At 38.6% G+C, this 19,266-nt stretch overlaps 2 protein-coding genes across 2 annotated transcripts; one reads left to right on the top strand and one right to left on the bottom strand.

Annotated features, from left to right (window-relative positions):
• Positions 1–1,301: 1,301 nt before the first annotated feature.
• LOC139135435 (carboxypeptidase B-like) lies at positions 1,302–12,768 on the top strand. The gene is made up of 10 exons (XM_070702813.1): positions 1,302–1,459; positions 2,291–2,366; positions 2,865–3,059; positions 4,988–5,089; positions 5,921–6,025; positions 6,295–6,405; positions 6,609–6,699; positions 8,081–8,286; positions 9,216–9,300; positions 12,376–12,768. The coding sequence occupies exons 1-10, from the start codon at positions 1,395–1,397 to the stop codon at positions 12,558–12,560; spliced, it is 1,221 nt and encodes a 406-aa protein (XP_070558914.1). The 5' UTR covers positions 1,302–1,394; the 3' UTR covers positions 12,561–12,768.
• Positions 12,769–17,277: 4,509 nt separating this feature from the next.
• Positions 17,278–18,858, bottom strand: LOC139134429 (uncharacterized). Its single transcript, XM_070701290.1, has one exon. The coding sequence runs from the start codon at positions 18,856–18,858 to the stop codon at positions 17,278–17,280; it is 1,581 nt and encodes a 526-aa protein (XP_070557391.1).
• Between the last annotated feature and the right edge of the window lie 408 nt (positions 18,859–19,266).

Here is a 19,266-nt window from a genome sequence, read left to right as displayed (position 1 = left end):
TGAGATCCTGCTTGGGTCGTTCTAACCTCTGTGCACACGACGAGACTCGAAGCGGAGAGAGGGCAATCAATTAGCTTACGTGTCATGAATACCGAGTGCATTACAAAGTCTTAAAATTAGTGTGAACCATTTAACATCTGGCAGGAACCTTTGGAAGAGGGCTTATAAACGGTGAAGTGTTTTGGGAGGGACATATATGATGGTGATATTCCGATATATCTTTAATTCAGGGGAAAACATTTTCCATCATTTAGTTTTTTTCCCAAATATTCCCAAAGCTATCACAATTTTGAGGAAAGACTTTGAAGGAAACGATCACTCGACATAAAACCACAGCAAGTTTAGCAAACATTGAAGAAGTTGAAGTAATTTTAACTTTGGCAGTAGTTTGATAAAATCGAAATTGTGTATTCTCGTGAAATTATATCCTCTTTCTTTGTTTTTGCATGGAATTATTTTTACACTCTTTCTGTTGCCTCATCGCGTCGGTAAAGGCAGCTTTTCGGAAAAATAACCAATTCTGCTGTCTTTAGACGTTGATATGGAGAAAGCTTGTCAAAGCGACAACAAACATCACTTATTTACACAGCTGAAACAGATGACATCTTTTCTCTCACCTCGCATTTTTAGTTACTATGTCACGGTGACCTGAGAGAAGCATAGTTGTGATCACTAAAGCTACCAGAAACACAAACGGTGAAGAGGGCGAGCGCATTCGTGAAAATTTGTTTCCATGATCGCTGTCAGCAACAATCACTCCTATTTGAAGGTTTCGATGTAGCAAGAAACATACCTTTATGATTACCGCTATACTGAACTTCAAAGTGTGACCGACCAGAAGCTAGATATTTTGAAAATTTCAAAGGGTACGAGTTGTGTGCATTTCAAAGTCGGAAATCAAAGAAGTTGTTTCCATCCTCTTTCGGATGAGGCTGAGCGAACTTGAAAATTGCACAAATTTAGTGGAATAATGACTTTTAGGGAAGCTTACCCTGTCTTTAGATCGGTAAGCCACTATATCAAAGCCATATCTGCTGTTAAAAGGTATACTATCACCTGTTCCAATTTTGCCACAGTTACCATAGAAAGAGAAAATCTAACCAATCACAAGTGTTAAGGGAGTGGCCGCTTTTTAAAAAACAGCGCCCTCACATGGGCATTTTGAATACCAAGGAACGCTCCTTTGACCATGTATGGGCATATTTAGATCAGGTGACTGTATACCTTTAAATATCGTTCGATTTAGCAATAACACGTCAGCAATGAATCACAACCTTATCTGATAATACCAATTTACATATAAAGGTGACTATCGGAGACTCACGTTCTCTCTAAAGTACAAATTGAATTGTCGGTTCTTTCGGTAGTCACAGCTGCTCATTCTACCGTTTACCATGTTGAGAGTTGTCGTCTTATCACTGTCTCTGCTCTCCTGCGTGGCAGCAACTGACTACGAAGGGTAAGTAAATGCGATGGTCATATGCTGTCACCTAACATAAGAATGTTACTCTCTTTAAATATCGTGACGGGGCCACGTTTAAACTTTATATAAGCCTTCCATACATTTGAGGAACAAAATTGGCAGTGGATGGGTAAAACATGTTTTGTGGAATGACTTAAGAAAAAGCTAAATTTGTATTCCTGTACAGAGGAAGCCAGAGAGATAATATTGGCATTGCCTGATTGGACTTATAAACCATCGGCGCTCCATGGTCAGGAACTTGATGTGTATGATATCCAAAGATGGAAACATCCTTGTTCCTTCTTGTAGAGATCATAAAGAAAGGAATTCAACTTATCACTAACGTTTACCGAAGTGTTTTTAACGGGTCACTGCCTTCACAACAAAGAGATCAAATTTTATGGAAACAAAACATCCGCGAAAACTGTTTAAGGTAGAATACTAATTGGGGACAGGAGTTTTTACAATCCCTTGTGGGGGCTCATTTTAAAGTACCTGAAGTAAGAAAAAATTCACCCGTGTAGTTTTTCAAAATTCGAAAACTGTATTTGTTCCAATAAAGTTAACAAGGGGGTGATGACCATTTTGAATTTCAGGTAAGTCGTTTCACTGGCTGGTAAGAGTATATATGGTTGAAAGGTTTCATTGAGGAAATTTTGAACAGAAGTTTAAGTCTTTCACTTTCAAGGCGCACACTACAACACTGTTTTTTTGAGAGTAACTTATTTTCATGTACGAGCGAGACGGTCATCTCACTGTTGTCGCGTAGAACACCTTGAAGTTATTATACGTTATACATGGCACAGTTTTATGTACACTCACTTTCAGATACCAAGTCCTTCGTATGACTTTACTAAGCGAGGAACAGGAGGAAGCTCTGTTACCCTTACTTGAAGATGAAGAGGTGAGTTGTCGTCTAATTCAGAAAACACCACAATGACGACGCTGCTTATCAAAGTATTTGGAATAATGTTACATGAGCTCAAGTGGTATTAAAGACAACGATTGCGTACAGATAAAAATGTAGATATCTTTCAGGTGACTACCACACTGACGCAATTAAAGTTCGGAGGGCCGCAAAGTGCCATTCTCACAACAGTGTATACTTATTTTCTGTATTTCAAATCTTAGGTCAAAGATTTTAAATCAAAGTTGGCCTAACAGTTAATAATCAAGATGATGAAACCATTCGAAAAGTGAAAATTGGACCTCTTACCGTTTTCTTTTTTGGAGATGCAAATTGGTTTATTTGTTGGCCGAAATGTGCCACGGATTACCCATGCATGCTTCCATGCATGCATGAAAAGTATATGGCTAATGTTTTATTCCGTTTCTAGTGTTATTCTTCATTCTTCTTAACTCTCGTCAATATAAACTACTTTAACTACCCTACATCCTGCAGCTCGATTTCTGGAAGTTCCCAACGGATTTAATGGTGCCCCCGAATCGAGTGAAATCCATCAAAGAATATCTGTACGCCTCCAAAATCCCCCACAACATTTGGATTGCAGATGTGCAGTCGAGGATAGATGCACAGTTCAGCGGCAAACCACGAACTGATGAATTTGACTACAGCGTCTACCATACTGTCGATGAGGTGAGAAAAATAAACAAACAAATGTTTGTGTGTATGCATGAGTGTTGGTGTATTATCTGTTTTGTATGAAAAATGTTCGATGAAACGACGTAGGCTTGAATCCAGCATATCGAATTTTGTGGAAAGTCTTATATACATTCTAAGGTAATTTTCACCTCGAAAGTGAAAGACTTATATGCTTTGCTCAAACATCCCTTATTTAATCTTTCAGCCATTCTCTTTCCAAATTAACAATCAAAATTAGGGATCACTGTGCAAAGATTGGTAAGAGAGAAACAAGTTACCTAAAATTTACCGATTTTTGAAATTCACGATGCCAAAATCACCTTGTTAACTCTATGGGTAATTTTCGATTCTCGAAAACAATAAGAAAATTTTCCTTACTCCAAATCTTTAAAATTAGTCTCCACAAGTAACAGAGCAAAACTATTTTTAAAAAATGAAAGTCCGCATATCTGTCCCCAGGCGCATTCTGTCACGAAGTAGAGTCACGCAGAGTTATCAAATGAAGGAAAACGTGCGGATATCTCCATGGTGCAGAGTTGAATAATATGTTTATTTCATCACTCTGTGACCTAGCGGCCGTGACGCGCAACTCAGTACCAGCTATGGAGTGAAAGTAAAAGTAGCAGTTAAAATTGATGGTTATTTTTAAACAGTGAAATATCCACGATACTTGGCTTTGTTGGGACGGATTCCGCTAGGTTACAATAGCGCGACTTTGAACATGCCACATCACTCAACATTATCCCTGTGAGGTGTGCGACAAATTCTATTGTTTCAGACTCTTACACAGTTACAATATAATTTGGCCTATCACTTGCGTGGGGGAAGCTTATTTTGAAGCTTATGAGCTTAAAAATTTTTCATCGGCATGAGTTTTATGAACATAGATAACCTTATTCCCCCGCCGGTACTGATAAAACAGGGATGGCGGCCATTTTGAATTTCAAATATTGGTTAATATTGAGTAATTTGTTTCTCTAGTACCAAAATTTGCACGGTGACTACCGATTTTTATTTTTGACTTTCAAAGAGAATGGTTGAAAGTTTGCTTGAGGAAATTTTATTCAAAAGATTATATCTTTTATTATCGAGGCGCAAATTAAACAGTAAACTTTCAGGGACAAATTTGACGGTTATGCTATCGGAAAATATGTCTGGAATTGAATTATTGTCAACGCTAGTAAGATAATCGTGGAATCCAACCTGCACTATCTTGCGTCGTGTTTATCTGAAAGAATCTAAAAGGATGTTAAAATAAATTCAGGCAGGAAATGTTAAAGTTACATGAATACATTTAATTAGTGGACATAGCGTGCATCTTTAATACAGCTCCTGTTCTCAGACTCAAGACTAGCCGATATATTGTATGACCTCACTTGCACATATAAACTCAATGCAAATATCTTCCTTTGCCTCAACCCTGTTCCCGACGTCATATCTTATGCAAATTGATAGCTGTCCAAGTCCTGCAACAGAGGACAGTCCCTTGTGTCAGTGTATGCTTTTGCTTGCGACCCCCCCCCCCCTTACACCAATGAGAGACAGAAAAGGCACAAGGGACGATAGTCTGGCAAAAAAATGGCAGGAGCAATTTCATTTGATTTTTGCTAGCCTGTATTAATGTAAGAGAGTACTTGTTTTCAAGACGTGCACAACATAAAAGAGCGAAAATGTTTTTAAACTTTAGTTTTGGGTCGCTTTTGGTTCAATATTGGTTCATTATGATATTCCATTCAGCAGCAATATTTTTTGCAAGTCCCCCTCCCGTTTAGTTTCAGAGTATTTCCAAGTATTTCCAAATATACTCTCAAGTTTTCCAACTTACCATTAAAATCTCTTTTCTTCTGAGGTATTTTTAAGTCAGCTTAACGATTTTGTGAGAAGTATGCTTGTGCAATTAATATAACTACTGTGGCTTTCAGATCTACGAGTGGGTTGATTCGATGGTTGCCACCTACCCCACACTTGCTTCTTCGGAGTCAATCGGTATGTCTTATGAAGACAATGACTTAGTCGTTTTGAAGGTGAAGTAAACCCTCTCCTTAAAAGAACTTAAACCACACGTCACATCCAAAACACGCTTATCTGTTGAAAAGTAAGCAGTCGACATTTTTACACTAATTGCTAAAACCAGTCACAATCCATTGATTGCGTTTCGATGACTGACTGTTCATTCTAGTGTTTGTTCACTGTGTATGGTAGGGTTTTGCATGTGCTCAAAAGTTGAGCAAAATCTCAATGCAGGCAAAAGGTGATAATTCGACAATTACTACCACTATATGTTTGACATCTTTAAGTAAATCGTTTTCCTCGTTTGCGTTCATATGCCAAAGGCAGTATTCTGCCACAACCTTGCTGACAGATGTAACACATTAAATCTTTGTTTACCTTCGTTCATTTCTAACGCGATGTAGAAGTTATGCTAATGATTTACATTTGTGATAGCGACGAAAACCAGAGGACAAAATTATAGCAGACAAATTCTGTGCTCATCAGAATTTTGACGGCAGAATGTAATACTTTGAAAAGGTAGCAACACTTAAATGTAAAATTATAGTCATTTCCATGCAATCATGTGTCAAGGAAAATTCCTTGTTATGATTTATATTGATTATATTGATCTTGTCAAAGATGGTTTGATAACACCAAAGATGAAGAAGAGGAATGTAATAATGATGATGATGATTTGACGATTCACAGCAATGTTTCGTAACATTTGAACTTCCAGTTCATCAAAAAATAAAATCGCGGGTTACATTTAATGAAAGATACTGAACTAAAGCTGTCGTTATCTTTGCCTCTTTGCTTGTTTGTTCTTTTTTGTTTGTCACAATCTCTTTATTAACTCTTCACAGATGGGTGTAAACACTGGTAAGCCGAAGAGAAATGTCTGGTTCAAATCTTTGCTCCACGCTCGTGAGTGGGTATCAGGCGCTGCGTGTATGTACATAGCAAATCGGGTATGTGTGTGTTCTTCCTTCAACCTCTTTCACGCAGAGAGGTCACTTCTTCACTTCCTGGTGCTTACACTATATGACTGATAGTTTGAGTAAAGATGGAACCAAAAGAATGATGATATAACTTCATTATAAAATTAGCACTAATGTTATTAAGTTGGACGACAACAACAACAACAACAACAACAACAACAACAACAACAACAACAATAATAATAATAATAATAATAATAATAATAATAATAATAATAATAATAATATTTTTTCTGTAGCTTATGTCGGAGTACTCTTCAAATGAGAATATTCAATTTCTTTTGGAGACTTACGATTTCTATTACATGCCAGTCGTGAATCCAGATGGTTATAATGCCTCTTGGCACGGCGTAAGTATTTATTATTTTTATCTGGCTGTATTCCGCAATTTTCACTGTGGTGAATGAATTAGAATTATGAACATACTGATGACGTAATCCGGATAATTTTCGGCCAGGACCGACAAATTAAGCAAGAGGTTTCAAATAGGTGATAGGCTTTGCATTTACCGGGATACCGAGAAAAATGACGTATTGTTGACAATTCCTTTCAGGAGCGCCTGTGGCGTAAGACTAGATCGGCACTTAATGGATCCAGCTGTATTGGAGTAGACGGCAACAGAAATTTTGATTTCAACTGGGGCCGTAAGTTTTATGTACAAGTGTTAGATAACATTCCCTGGGGTTCTTCGCCGCCGAAATAAAGAAATGAATGAAATGATAAAAATATATGTACATGCACACATGCTATGTATGTATGTATGTATGTATGTATGTATGTATGTATGTATGTATGTATGTATGTATGTATGTATGTATTTATGTATGTGCGTGCGTGCGTGCGTGCGTGCGTGCGTGCGTGCGTAGTGTCTATGTGCCTTAATGGCTGTCTGTCTGGCTTACATTGTGTCTATATGTCTGTCTATCTAACTATCTACTATAATTGTTCAAGTCAGTCGGTAACAGTCAGTCGGATGAATGAATAGTCCTTTGGCTTGCAGGTTTGCAGGCTTGAAGTTGCACAAAGTCCGAAGTATAAATCCAGCGTTGGCAGTGAAGGTCTTTAAACGTCTTGACAATTACTACTGCTGGAGTTTCCAAAGACTTGAAGTAACACACAAGAGACACAATCCCAAATGTCTGATCATGACTGCAAGCTGTGCACGTCCATATTTATACACGTGTGCTTACATAAGAGCATATAAGAACAATCTAGAACTTTTATTGACATACTAATTACTGTTCTAAAATTATCTCTCTTGCACAACTCAGTAAATTTCCAGAACATTACAAACATGACTAATTGAATTCAAGGTTGTGAGGTCATTAAGGGCAGTGACCTTGAGATATTCTAGACTAATTGAACTCAGGTCATGATGAGTGTGGGGAAAATGACCATCATAACAGTATGTATGTATGTATGTATGTATGTATGTATGTATGTATGTATGTATGTATGTATGTATGTATGTATGTATGTATGTATGTATGTATGTATGTATGTATGTGTGTGTGTGTGTGTGTGTGTGTGTGTGTGTGTGTGTGTGTGTGTGTGTATGTATGTATGTATGTATGTATGTATGTATGTATGTATGTATGTATGTATGTGTGTGTGTGTGTGTGTGTATGTATGTTGTGTGTTGTATGTATGTGTGTATGTATGTATGTATGTATGTATGTATGTATGTATGTATGTATGTATGTATGTATGTATGTATGTACGGACTGACGGGTGGATGGATGGATGGATGGAAGGATGGATGGTTGGATGGATGGATGGATGGATGGATGGGTCGGTGGGTGGGTGGATTGGTCGGTGGATTGACTGATGGCTAGATTGCTGGATGAATGGATGGATGGAAGGACGGATGTAAGCTTGATTATATGCATGGATTAGACTTACTTGTTTACTTACCTAATTACGTAACTTTCTTAACTTTCATTGACTAATTCATATATCTCCTGTTTTTGTGGGGTTTTGCTCGGTTATGCTAAAACATTTAATTTTTTCATTCATAATATGTAGAAAGTGGAGCCAGTCCTCTTCCCTGTACTTCAACTTACAGAGGACCCGAGGCCTTGTCCGAGCCTGAAACAGCTGCTGTAGCTGAATTTTTCCGCTCTCGTCCTGACATTGTGTTTGACATCTTTCTCGATTACCACTCTTACTCTCAAATGATGCTTTCGCCATGGGGATACACTGATGAACTTCCTAGCGATTTTGCCGCTATGGTAAGATCACATAAGATTAGTTCATGAAATGCTTCGATCTTTGCGACAGGCACAACTCAAAGAAAGCTCTCTCAAAGCCATAACCAAACGCCACACAGAGATTGAAGCGCGATGTGGATAATTCTATCCAAGCTAGAGGGTCTCCTAGTCGTTGACCACGCGCCCCCACCTACTGCTAAAACTCTCTAGCTATATTATAATTATTCACGCCACACTACAATCTCTGTGCAGAGATTGAGCCATAACCTGACGGATTGAGTACATAGAGTGATCACTTTTATGTTGAGCTAAGAATTTTTTTCCGAATTTGTAAATGGAAATGGTCGGCATTCGAGCATACTAGTATGGGAGATGTGAGTCCCACTTTAGATTTGCACTCAGTGACTCTACAGAGTCCATATCAACATCGTACAAAACAAAAGTCTTTCTCAGGACTGATGAAATATGACTTCAATTTTTTACTGAACCAACAAGGAAAAATAGTTTCAATTTTGAAGACCTTGTCGGGCGTCATTCTGCTAACGTGCATGTGCACTTGTCATAGTGGTCAAAGTCTGAGAATGACCGTAGAGATAAAGCTAGGGAGCTTAAAATCCGGTCAGGTAAAGGTGCGAAGATGTACAGTTAAAAAGTTTTTTGCAGTCATTATGTGCTGTACATTTCAAAAAGACAAAATCTGTGAAGAACATTTAATGATTATCTAGCTTAGTAAAATATACTTCGTAAAATTGTGTCTCTTCACGATGTTGAAACGAGGGGCTTGTCATCTCACTTTTCCCGACAGTGTAAGTCGACAAATTTGTTTTGGCTGCACAATGTAAGACGAATCTCAAGGTTTGCCATCCTGGACCTTTGGCATTCACCTTGCAGAAAAGAATAAAAACGTGACACCACTAATTTATTGTTATATTTACATCCACCATTTTAAGGATGAAGCCATGAAGGTATCAACTGAAGCTATCGCTGCGGTGCACAACATGACCTATATTTACGGCGCCAGTGGTCCAACTCTGTGTAAGTCTGTTTTTTTCATCAATACTTTCTCATTTTACTGAGACATAGAACGTATCAGTTATTATAGTGTGTTGTTTTCCATTGACTGTATAAGTCGTGTCACATTGCTATGCTGCTAAAGACACTGATTTTTATTTACCTATTTTGCTATAAGGACGACATCAATATTAAACTGTTGTTCTATCGAGATTTGGCAAAAATACTCATAATTATGCTGTTTATAATCTCTATTGGTATCTTTGGATTTATTTTATCAGTTGATATGCTATGTATTATAATTTTTTTACGGTCGATAAAAACTCCGAAAAAGCTTCTTCGATTTATTATTTTGCACTGCAGGTCCGAGTTTGGGATGGCTGTTTTCAAATTTACGTTAAACGTACGTAACATGTTCGAAATTTAGAACAAGTTTGGCTATCTGTTCATTTTAAAATTATCGGTACATTGTCCTTCTACTTAGTGCAGTGTGATTTAATAGACCGCTAGAGGTCGGTAATGTTGATGCCGGAGAAGGCATATGCATCTCTTTCGTTACTACATATACACACGGGAGTTGTATCGCAAAGTTGTAAGAAAGAGCACGGCCATAGATAGCTAGCTAGATAATTCGATAGACAGACACACAGATAGATAGTTAGATAGAGAGATAGATATATAGCTAGATAGATTGAGAGATATATAGACAGAGACATACATAGATACACACATAGAGACATACATATATACATACATACACATACACCACATACATACATACATACATACATACATACATACATACATACATACATACATACATACATACATACATACATACATACATACATACATACATACATACACACACACACACATACATACATACATACATACATACATACATACATACATACATACATACATACATACTATTGGAAGAAATCATCAAAAATTATAGCTACCCTTAAATTTTGACTGTGACGACTTAGCAAAATTTAAATATGCAAAACCAAAACCAGACGAGTTGGTGTAAATTACTTCAAATCAGTGACACTTTGCCGCCAGGTGAAATACATAATCGATATTCGAAACAGTCAACTTAATTTTGACTCTCGCAATTTTCTTTCTAATGTTGAGGGAGGATTGATATATAGGACATGGCAAGATCAGGCAATGTCATGTGCCCGGATTGCAAAGAATGAAATCTACCAAGATAACGTTAAGAATTTGTGGTGTGTCGTTACATTACTAGATGAAAACTGAGCTGCCATATCAATGTGCGATTCTACTGTTAAGTGTTTTCCACAAAAACTGTCATGTTCAGAACACTGATATATTAAATATTGTATGGGAGTACATTTTTGGAAAATGATGATTTACTCTGTGTGATGGCACAAGTGGACACCATGAAAGAGTACTAGATGTATCTGTTTGAATGCTACTGATTCCATCGTTTTCACCGTTACCATGGTGAATTTGGAAAACCGACAGTTGTTGCAGACTGATGTCATATTTTGGAGAATGGTGTTCAATGAATATCTTTAAATTCAGCATTCGGCAAAAATAAATAATTTAACTCTTGAAAGAAAGCATTCAAAATTCACATTATTCGAAGAAGGTAAATACAGTAACTGTAAATCCGTTTCATGTTCAAACATCAAGGTTCATGTGTGACACTTTTCATGTACAACAAACGAATTTCATTCACCTACCCCTAAAAATAAATTTCCTCCATCGCAGGGGTCTTACAGAAAAATAATTGCACGGCCCCAACATATGTGTGGGTATGTGTGAAAATAGAAGCTTGCAAAGCGTATCCGATGTAGTGTATACTTGACAAGATGTAATATCTTTACCACTCTCTTCATTGTACCAAGCATGTTTCTTCACGGAGAACCATCTGAAATGAAACAGTACTCGAGATAACGCTTGTTATTCCAGTTTTACGCTCTCAAGCTACCGTCAGACAGAAATCCATTTGCCTTGAGCTTTCCTCTGTACATAGGCATGGTTGTATTTGTGGTGGGCTGTAGGGTTTTGGTTTTGTTCGTTTTTGGTCGTCTTCGAAGAAATAACTCATAATCGAGCATTAATGGTGATAAATCAAAGCTGTTACTAAAGTATTTGTTTCCGAATACCAGAATGCTGACTTGAAAACTATACTTATCAATCGTTGAACGTCCAACCTTTCTAGTGGTAAAAACACGAATGTCAGTAAACAAATGAAAATTAAAAGAGGACTTTGGAGCAATCTTATTTTCTTGTGATCGCTTGAATGAGAGAAACTCGACCTACAGACATCCAATACACTTGACGGTGGTAGTTTTAACCCAAAACAGTTCTACGATTCTCCATCGAGCACAAATACCCTAGAAACACCGAGTTGGGTAATGAATAATGGGTGCTCGTGTGCGCGTAACTAGAGTTGCTGATATTTGTACAGCTTAAAGTATATATATATGTATGTGTGTGTGTGTGTGTGTTTATGTTGTGTGTCTGTCTATCAGTGCATGTGGGTTTGATAAATCATCTGTCACAGTGACTGTAAATCAGCTGATGTACTCGAAAGTTCAGTTGTTTGATAGGCTGATGTGATGTATTTAAGTAGGCGCAAACAATATAAGATAGGATATCAGATTAAAAAGTACAACTTTGTTGCCGACAAAATTTAGTACAGACCAGTGACGCTATACCTATCGAACGATGCAGATCGTTCGTGTTTTCAATTTAAAATGGAACCAAAGATGAGCAACCCGAACTGCAGAATAGGCTAGAAACTCGGGAATTTCATTTTTGCAATTTGCAAGTTCTGTAGTGGCTGATAATAATTGACTGGCATATTCCTAAAAATTGAAAATATTTTTAAACTGATCATAATCACTTCGAGGAAATATGATGGCAAGAAAAACTGAGAGAACAGACAAGAAAAGTCGACCGATATTCCTACATGCCATGTCAATATATTTACATAAGTTTTGTCTCAGTGTAGGTTGCAGAGGGTAGAAATTTGAGAAGGTACTGTCATGTTGAAGTTATGTTACTCTCTGAACATTCCTGTAACGTCAGTTTAACGTCAGTTTAATTTTATTTTTCCAGACACTACCAGTGGAACAACCGTAGACTGGGCCTATGGGGATCAAAATATCGTACACTCCTACACATATGAACTCCGCGACGAAGGACAGTATGGCTTCGTTCTTCCCGAGGATCAGATTATTCCAACGGCGGAAGAGAACTATGCAGGATTTGTTGCCCTGTGCATGCACGTTGCTAATCCTTAGACTCTGAAGTCAAGACAACGATCAAGTCATGATGGAAAACTCATTTTGTGATCAAATGGGTATTTTAAGAGGTCATAGTTTGTCGGTCTTGATCTTGAAACTTTATTTAGACGAATATTTCTCTAGAGTTTCAAAGTTTCATTGATGAGCCCTGTTACAGAAGTATTTTTTCATCTGAGATGGAAATAAAGGGCAATTTAAAAAGAAAGGACCTCAACTTACTTATCAACCCAAAACGACGTTGTAACTGAAAATTACTAAATCAGGGAGACGTTGTTTTGAGACTTTATATACCATTTTACCATTTCATATTTGTCCGTACGTCCAGACAGTAAGGTTAATATATTTACCAAAAGTGGGGCGTCAGTAGACTTTCCTATTGAAAAGCTAGTGAATTGCATCCTGCAAATTATATGACTAACTTTCCGCCCTGTTGATCTGATTTTGATGTTAATACCCATATACGTAACAACTATACCTTCGAATTTGTGAAGTGTTCTCAGTGTCGCAGATTTCTAGAAGTGCTGACAATTAGCATCATGTTCTCGAAATGAAGTTTATGAGCGAAAGTAATCTTAAGTTTCAAATCTGTATGATACAACATTTCGAAAGGACTGAAATATTTCAAAAATCCCTGTTTCCCATGAGAGCAATCAGAAGATACGTATCTGCGATAGTTCTAGAATCATTATAGATTGAGCGTTGAAATAATGCAATTCTCCACGCTGGCATGTATGACGACAAGCTCCAAATTGCAAGTGTGGCTGTGTTTGTTACTGATGTCATTAAATCGGGACTCGCTGTTATTCGAAGATAAGGGAGCCGTCATTATTTATGGCCTGGGGGTCGGAGGAATCTAAGGGGGGTCACTCAAAAAACGAAGACCACAAGGGGGGTTGCTCAAAAGTGGAGAACAAGAAAGGGGGGAGGGCTACTCAATTTTGTTGATATGTACTGAAGCATTTAGTGAAGTTATGAATTAATACAACAATAATAGTAGCAATATGTATGCTTGAGATAATGTATGTTCATACCCGGTATATGTATACACACACCCACACACACATATAATGTGTATATATATATATATATATATATATATATATATATATATATATATATATATATATATATATATATATATATATATATATATCATAATACAGGTGGTTTCAAGTAGAAACTAAATCTCATTACACTATGTGTTTCACGTTATTGTGATCTTCAGACGAAAATGATCAGCTATTCGACGTGGCAAGCCTCAAGTTAAGTGAACTGGAATATAAGTTTGTGAATACTGTCTCAGATTTCTGTCCCTTTTAGCATTTTATACGAAACAAATCTGAAAAAAATACTCCCAAAGTGCCACCAAATAACACCATTTTAATCTCTATTTTCAAAAGCTCAAACGCCAGGAGAGGAGACACCCCCCTCCTGACCTCCCCCCGCGGGCCGCTTGTGGTCTTCGCCCTCTAGTAAAAAAAACTACGGAGAACACTACATGTCATCAGACCCTGTCACAGCAATGGAAACTCTTTGCAAGACAGACCTATACCACAGGGTTTAATCAGGGTCTGTACAGGGCCTGTCGCAGCAATAATCCATTTTACTGTATAGGTTGGCAGGGCAGGGGGTTACTCAAAATTTTGGGGTTTCTAAAGCAATTCCTCCGACCTCCCTAGGCCGTATATAATGACGGCTCCCTAAGCCGACGTAACAAATCTATTCCACGCCGTGAGATCTTCGGAAAGATCGCCGAAACATGTAAATCGTGTCTTGTCTCTACCAATGCTTTCATCACAGTCGTTATGTCATCGACATCGACAATGGAGACGCATACAGGTAGAGTGATAACAATGTCCCCGGTTTTTGTGACAGTAAAACTTTATCAATCCCCACCAGGTAAATTTTAAAAGAGTATGACAGCTATTGCGATATTGTCATAGTGTCACGGGCCACGTCATGGTTAATTATACTTTATCACACTCCTTAACCGCTAAACTTGGTAAAACGTAAAGTATTTCCACATATAATCCTCAAATTTTTGGTTATTTCCGGATATTAGATTTTCGAGAGAAAACTGAAGATAAATTAATATAAGAACAATATCAACGTTCTTGATATAAACCACCGTGTGTGTGTGTGTGTGTGTGTGTGTGTGTGTGTGTGTGTGTGTGTTTCTGTTCTTCCCACAATATATGACATCACACAACAGTAATAGGGAGATTTCCGTATTTCGAAACTCCTGACGTCGGCAGTAGGGCTTTTGTCGTTTTGCCGTTTTTTTTTCGGCGTTATTGCATAGATGAAAATGGAGTTGGTTCTGAAGAGTGTCGGACGGAATTGGGTAACTATAAACGTACATGTTTCTTAATTTGGTAAAAATTGATGGCGTTCGCAGTCGTCTGCTATTAGGAGCTAGAAGTACAAGTGCCAGTTCGTCAACAGAGCGGGTAAATCGCAAAGTAAGAATAAAAGGAAAACCAGACCAAGGCCGAAAAATATAATAATGTATCCAGTAAAAATTGAGGAATGTCTCAGCGAATAGTAAGAATCGAATCTATTAAAATTTATGATCAAAGCTGTGAATTTTTTAGCATTGACAAAGCATTGAACTGACGTTGAACTTAGGAAGGATGTTATTTCAAGTAGGTATAGAAAGGGAGTTTACTTGCGCCACTTACAGTGACACGCGTGGGTCTGTCGCGTTCAAGTTGTCTACTCGACTCTAGCTGTGGCCTTACCATGGATTTGAGACGAAGTACATTCACATAATGTATAACACAAGTGATAGCTGGGGCCAGTATCAGGTGAATTTTTTGTTTAATGTACAGTTTATTGTTGTTGTTCGATTCCACTCATAGTTTCGGCAAATTCCATGTATAAGGCCTTCTCCTCAATTTCCAACAGTTTTATTTACTGAGAACACGATCCAGCGATAGTCATACTGCGTCGTATTATACGCTAATTGATTTTCACCAGTGTACTTACAGCTAACATTGCACAAATAATCGACAAAAATAATGTGATGTACACTTTTATAATGGCGTTATTCATATCTTTTTACTGAAGTCAAGATTTAACATATTCTGAAACAGCGTGAACAAACTTACGATTTCGTCGGACAGTGTTTGATCGTGCATTACAGTACTAGATCATCGTCCTGTCACTATCCTCGCTGGTATCAGCTATATCCATTGAAATTTTGCGAGAATATCTGCGAAAGATCCTTTGGAAATATCACCGGAGCACTCTGACTGGGAGTGTGCATCCATGACCCGAATCAGCTGGAACCGAAAAATACAATTAAGGTCCACATTACATTGCAAGGAAAAATCGAAGACTATTTCTCCAAAAATAGCTGTATCCCTCCTCGCCTAGCAGATATACAGTTCTGTAATAATGGGGAACTCTCGAGCTCGTCTTCAATGACGTCATACTACTTCAGAATACTGGGAAATAACACACACACAAAACACATACGTATATATATATATATATATATATATATATATATATAATATATATATATATATATATATATATATATATATATATATATATAATTAGGGGTTATTACACGAAGTTTGGGCGATACCGCGTCGTATTCGAATGATGTGTCCGTATTTTGACGAGTTGCGCAGCAACGAATCAAAATACGGACACATCACGAGAATACGACACGGTATCGCCCTAACTTCGTGTAGGCCTAATAACCCCTTTATCATACATGCATGCTTTGGTTATGACTGCTTTCCTACAGACGCTCCGAAATTAGAAACGAAATCAACTTGAAATCGACCTTGCTTCCTCCAGGCTGTACTTATAAAAAGTTGGTTGCCAAGGAGTGATGTGGGGGGAGGTTCTTTAATATCGGACGTCACTGAGAAGACAGCTGGACTCGGAATAGTTAACAATAAACACGTAACTATTTATTGAAAACACTGGAGAGAGGATCCTGAACTCCTCACGTTACATGGAAATTCGAAGAGCAACAACAACGTGGAAAGCCTCGCTTGCATTTCCCAAAACGGCGGGAAAGGCAACACAGAACATTGTATCAAAGTTACAATAAACATGAACGTCATTGGGTAATTTTCCAAAGTCATGCGTGGAAACAAATCCTGGTTTTCGATGACGTTCGCACTGTGATGTCAAACAAGTTTACGATCCTATTTTAACACCAAGCTATAGCAAGCAAATTATGCAGCTTATGAAAACACTACAAAATCACTCAACAATTTCAAACTTTCACGACATTCTCCGGCCGGCCAAAATTAATATCGACTGAAAGTCATATTTATAGGCAGGAATAGCGATATGATATCCCAAAAGTCTGTCCGTGGGAAAGGTGTCGAAAAACACACTGAAACATTCAGTGAAAAAAGTCTTCACATTGTTCAGTATCGTGAAATACACAAATAATCCAAATTTGTCACAAGTCTTTCATATAGTCCTGGATTAGTCGACGCGCGGCTATAGCAGTCTTCCGTTTAGGTCGGGCATCCGTTGTGTGATTGTCCGGCAGCGTTGGAACATCAGATCCTGGCAACTGGTCAGTACTTTCCAGGCAATCAAGCGACTGTACTTCAAGGGGGTAAAGTTTCTGAATCGGTCGATTAGTTTTACCCGACGACCTCTTAATTTCGGCCGATCTTACCAGACCATCTTTCCCGTAGATGAGTTTAAGAACTTTCGCCATCTTCCATTTCATTCGCTAGTCTACATCATTATGTACGAGGACTATATCACCAATCTGAATGTAATTAGTCTTAATTCCAGTAGCAGTTAGTCGATGTCGTTCTCTGAGCGCGGTGAGATACTCTGTGGACCATCTTTTCCAAAAGTTAGACTGCAGATGAGAAAGATGTCGATACCTTTCATTCAAAGCGTTATGATTTCCATACGACGGGTCGTTGCGTTCCTCATCATCCACAGATATGTAAGGTAGAGTCGTTAACGGTCGACCGTGGAGTAGATGCGACGGCGTCAATGCGATTGGATCATCCTCGTTTGTAGACACGTAAGTCAGGGGTCTATCATTCAACGTGGCTTCGATTTCGGTGAGTAGAGTGCGTAGCTCATCAAAAGTGACAAAAGCGCGACCCAATACCTTCTTTATTGTGGTTTTCGTGAGACCAATTAAACGTTCCCAAAACCCACCGTGCCAAGGTGCGCGTTTTGGTATGAAGGTCCAGGTAACTCGATGTTCGGCAAGTAAGTCCTTCACTTCTTGAGAATTCATCAAATCATGAAGTTCGTCAGCAGCAGAAAGGTAAGTTGACGCATTGTCCGACAACATCTTAGAAGGCAAAGATCGTCGTGCTGCAAAGCGTCGAAATGCCATCATGAAGGAGCGAGTAGTAAGGTCTGGTACCAGCTCAAGATGTACAGCACGCGATACCGCACATGTAAACAGGCATACGTATGATTTCGTTTCTTCATTGTTCGTGGATTTGACGAATAGAGGGCTGGTGAAATCAACTCCAGTTACCGCGAATGGTGGGACCATGTTGATACGATAGTCCGGTAATGGTGCAGTTAATGGCTTTTGATAGGGTTTACCATCTACCCGTCGGCATGTCACACATTTCCGTATGATAGAGTTCACTGCACGCCGTATTTGTGGTATCCAATAGCGCTGACGGAGTGACGTGATGATTGTTTGGGCACCACTGTGTTTGAGTCGAACGTGATCATGCCGAATGATCAAATTAGTGAAAGGATGGCCATTAGGCAGTAGGATGGGGAACTTGGTAGCAAATTCAATCGGTGCGTTATGTATTCGTCCCCCGCAGTGAAGAATTCCATCGTCATCGATGAACAGTTTGAGTTGTTTCACCAATGGTCCATACTTTCTGTTGTTTCCGCGAAGTGAAGTTATGGTGTCGTCAAAACGGTCATTCTGAATTTGCTTGATCCACTCAGTTTCGGACTGATTTATCTCATCTGCTGTAACTTGTTCACGCGGTACATTGTCTTTGTGTTTCAATATTGACACAAAACGACGAACAAGCGCAGTAACTCGCAAAAGTTTGTTCAGAGAACTGTAGTTCGATGGGTCAATAGCGTGTTGAATTCCGACGGGAATTTCAATTTGAGCGACAACTTCAGGTGGCGACTTTATCAGCGGATTGTCACGTGTCAATTCAGTGCCCGAGCTGTCCTGATGAATCATGTCATAATCCTTGATAGCAGGTTGAGTAGAGCGAATGTCCGCAGGTGGGAGACTAGCCACGTGATAAGCAGAGGTTTCGTCTAGGTTGAGTTCTGAAGTCTCTTCAACTTTGGTTGTCATGGCATCCGAGCTTGTGTTACTTTGTTCTTCGCACGATAGAGTGTCGAACAGTTCCCAGTTTGGCCGATTGTCTCTGTCCGATAGCCATACTGGTCCATTCCACCAGAGTGTAGAATTACTCAACTCTCGTGAAGTAATTCCGCGAGTGAGAAGGTCAGCCGGGTTGTATGCTGTAGGGCAGTATTTCCTTCGCTCTGTTTGCCGTGAAGACAGGCAGCCTTTTCTTACTGTTTATCCATCGTAGGACGATCTGCGAATCGGACCAAAGCACGCGCTCTGTGAAGTTGTACTTGGATGATAATGCGTTGTGTACAAACTTACTCAGTCGAGTGGCGACAACAGCAGCCATGAGCTTTAATTTGGGCAAAGTTAAAGTTTTGTTATTGATTGGTGCCACACGTGTTTTAA

Source organism: Ptychodera flava, chromosome 6, assembly GCF_041260155.1.
Source record: "Ptychodera flava strain L36383 chromosome 6, AS_Pfla_20210202, whole genome shotgun sequence".
In the NCBI taxonomy this organism is placed as follows: Eukaryota; Metazoa; Hemichordata; class Enteropneusta; family Ptychoderidae; genus Ptychodera; species Ptychodera flava.
This window is presented reverse-complemented; position numbering and strand designations above follow the sequence as displayed.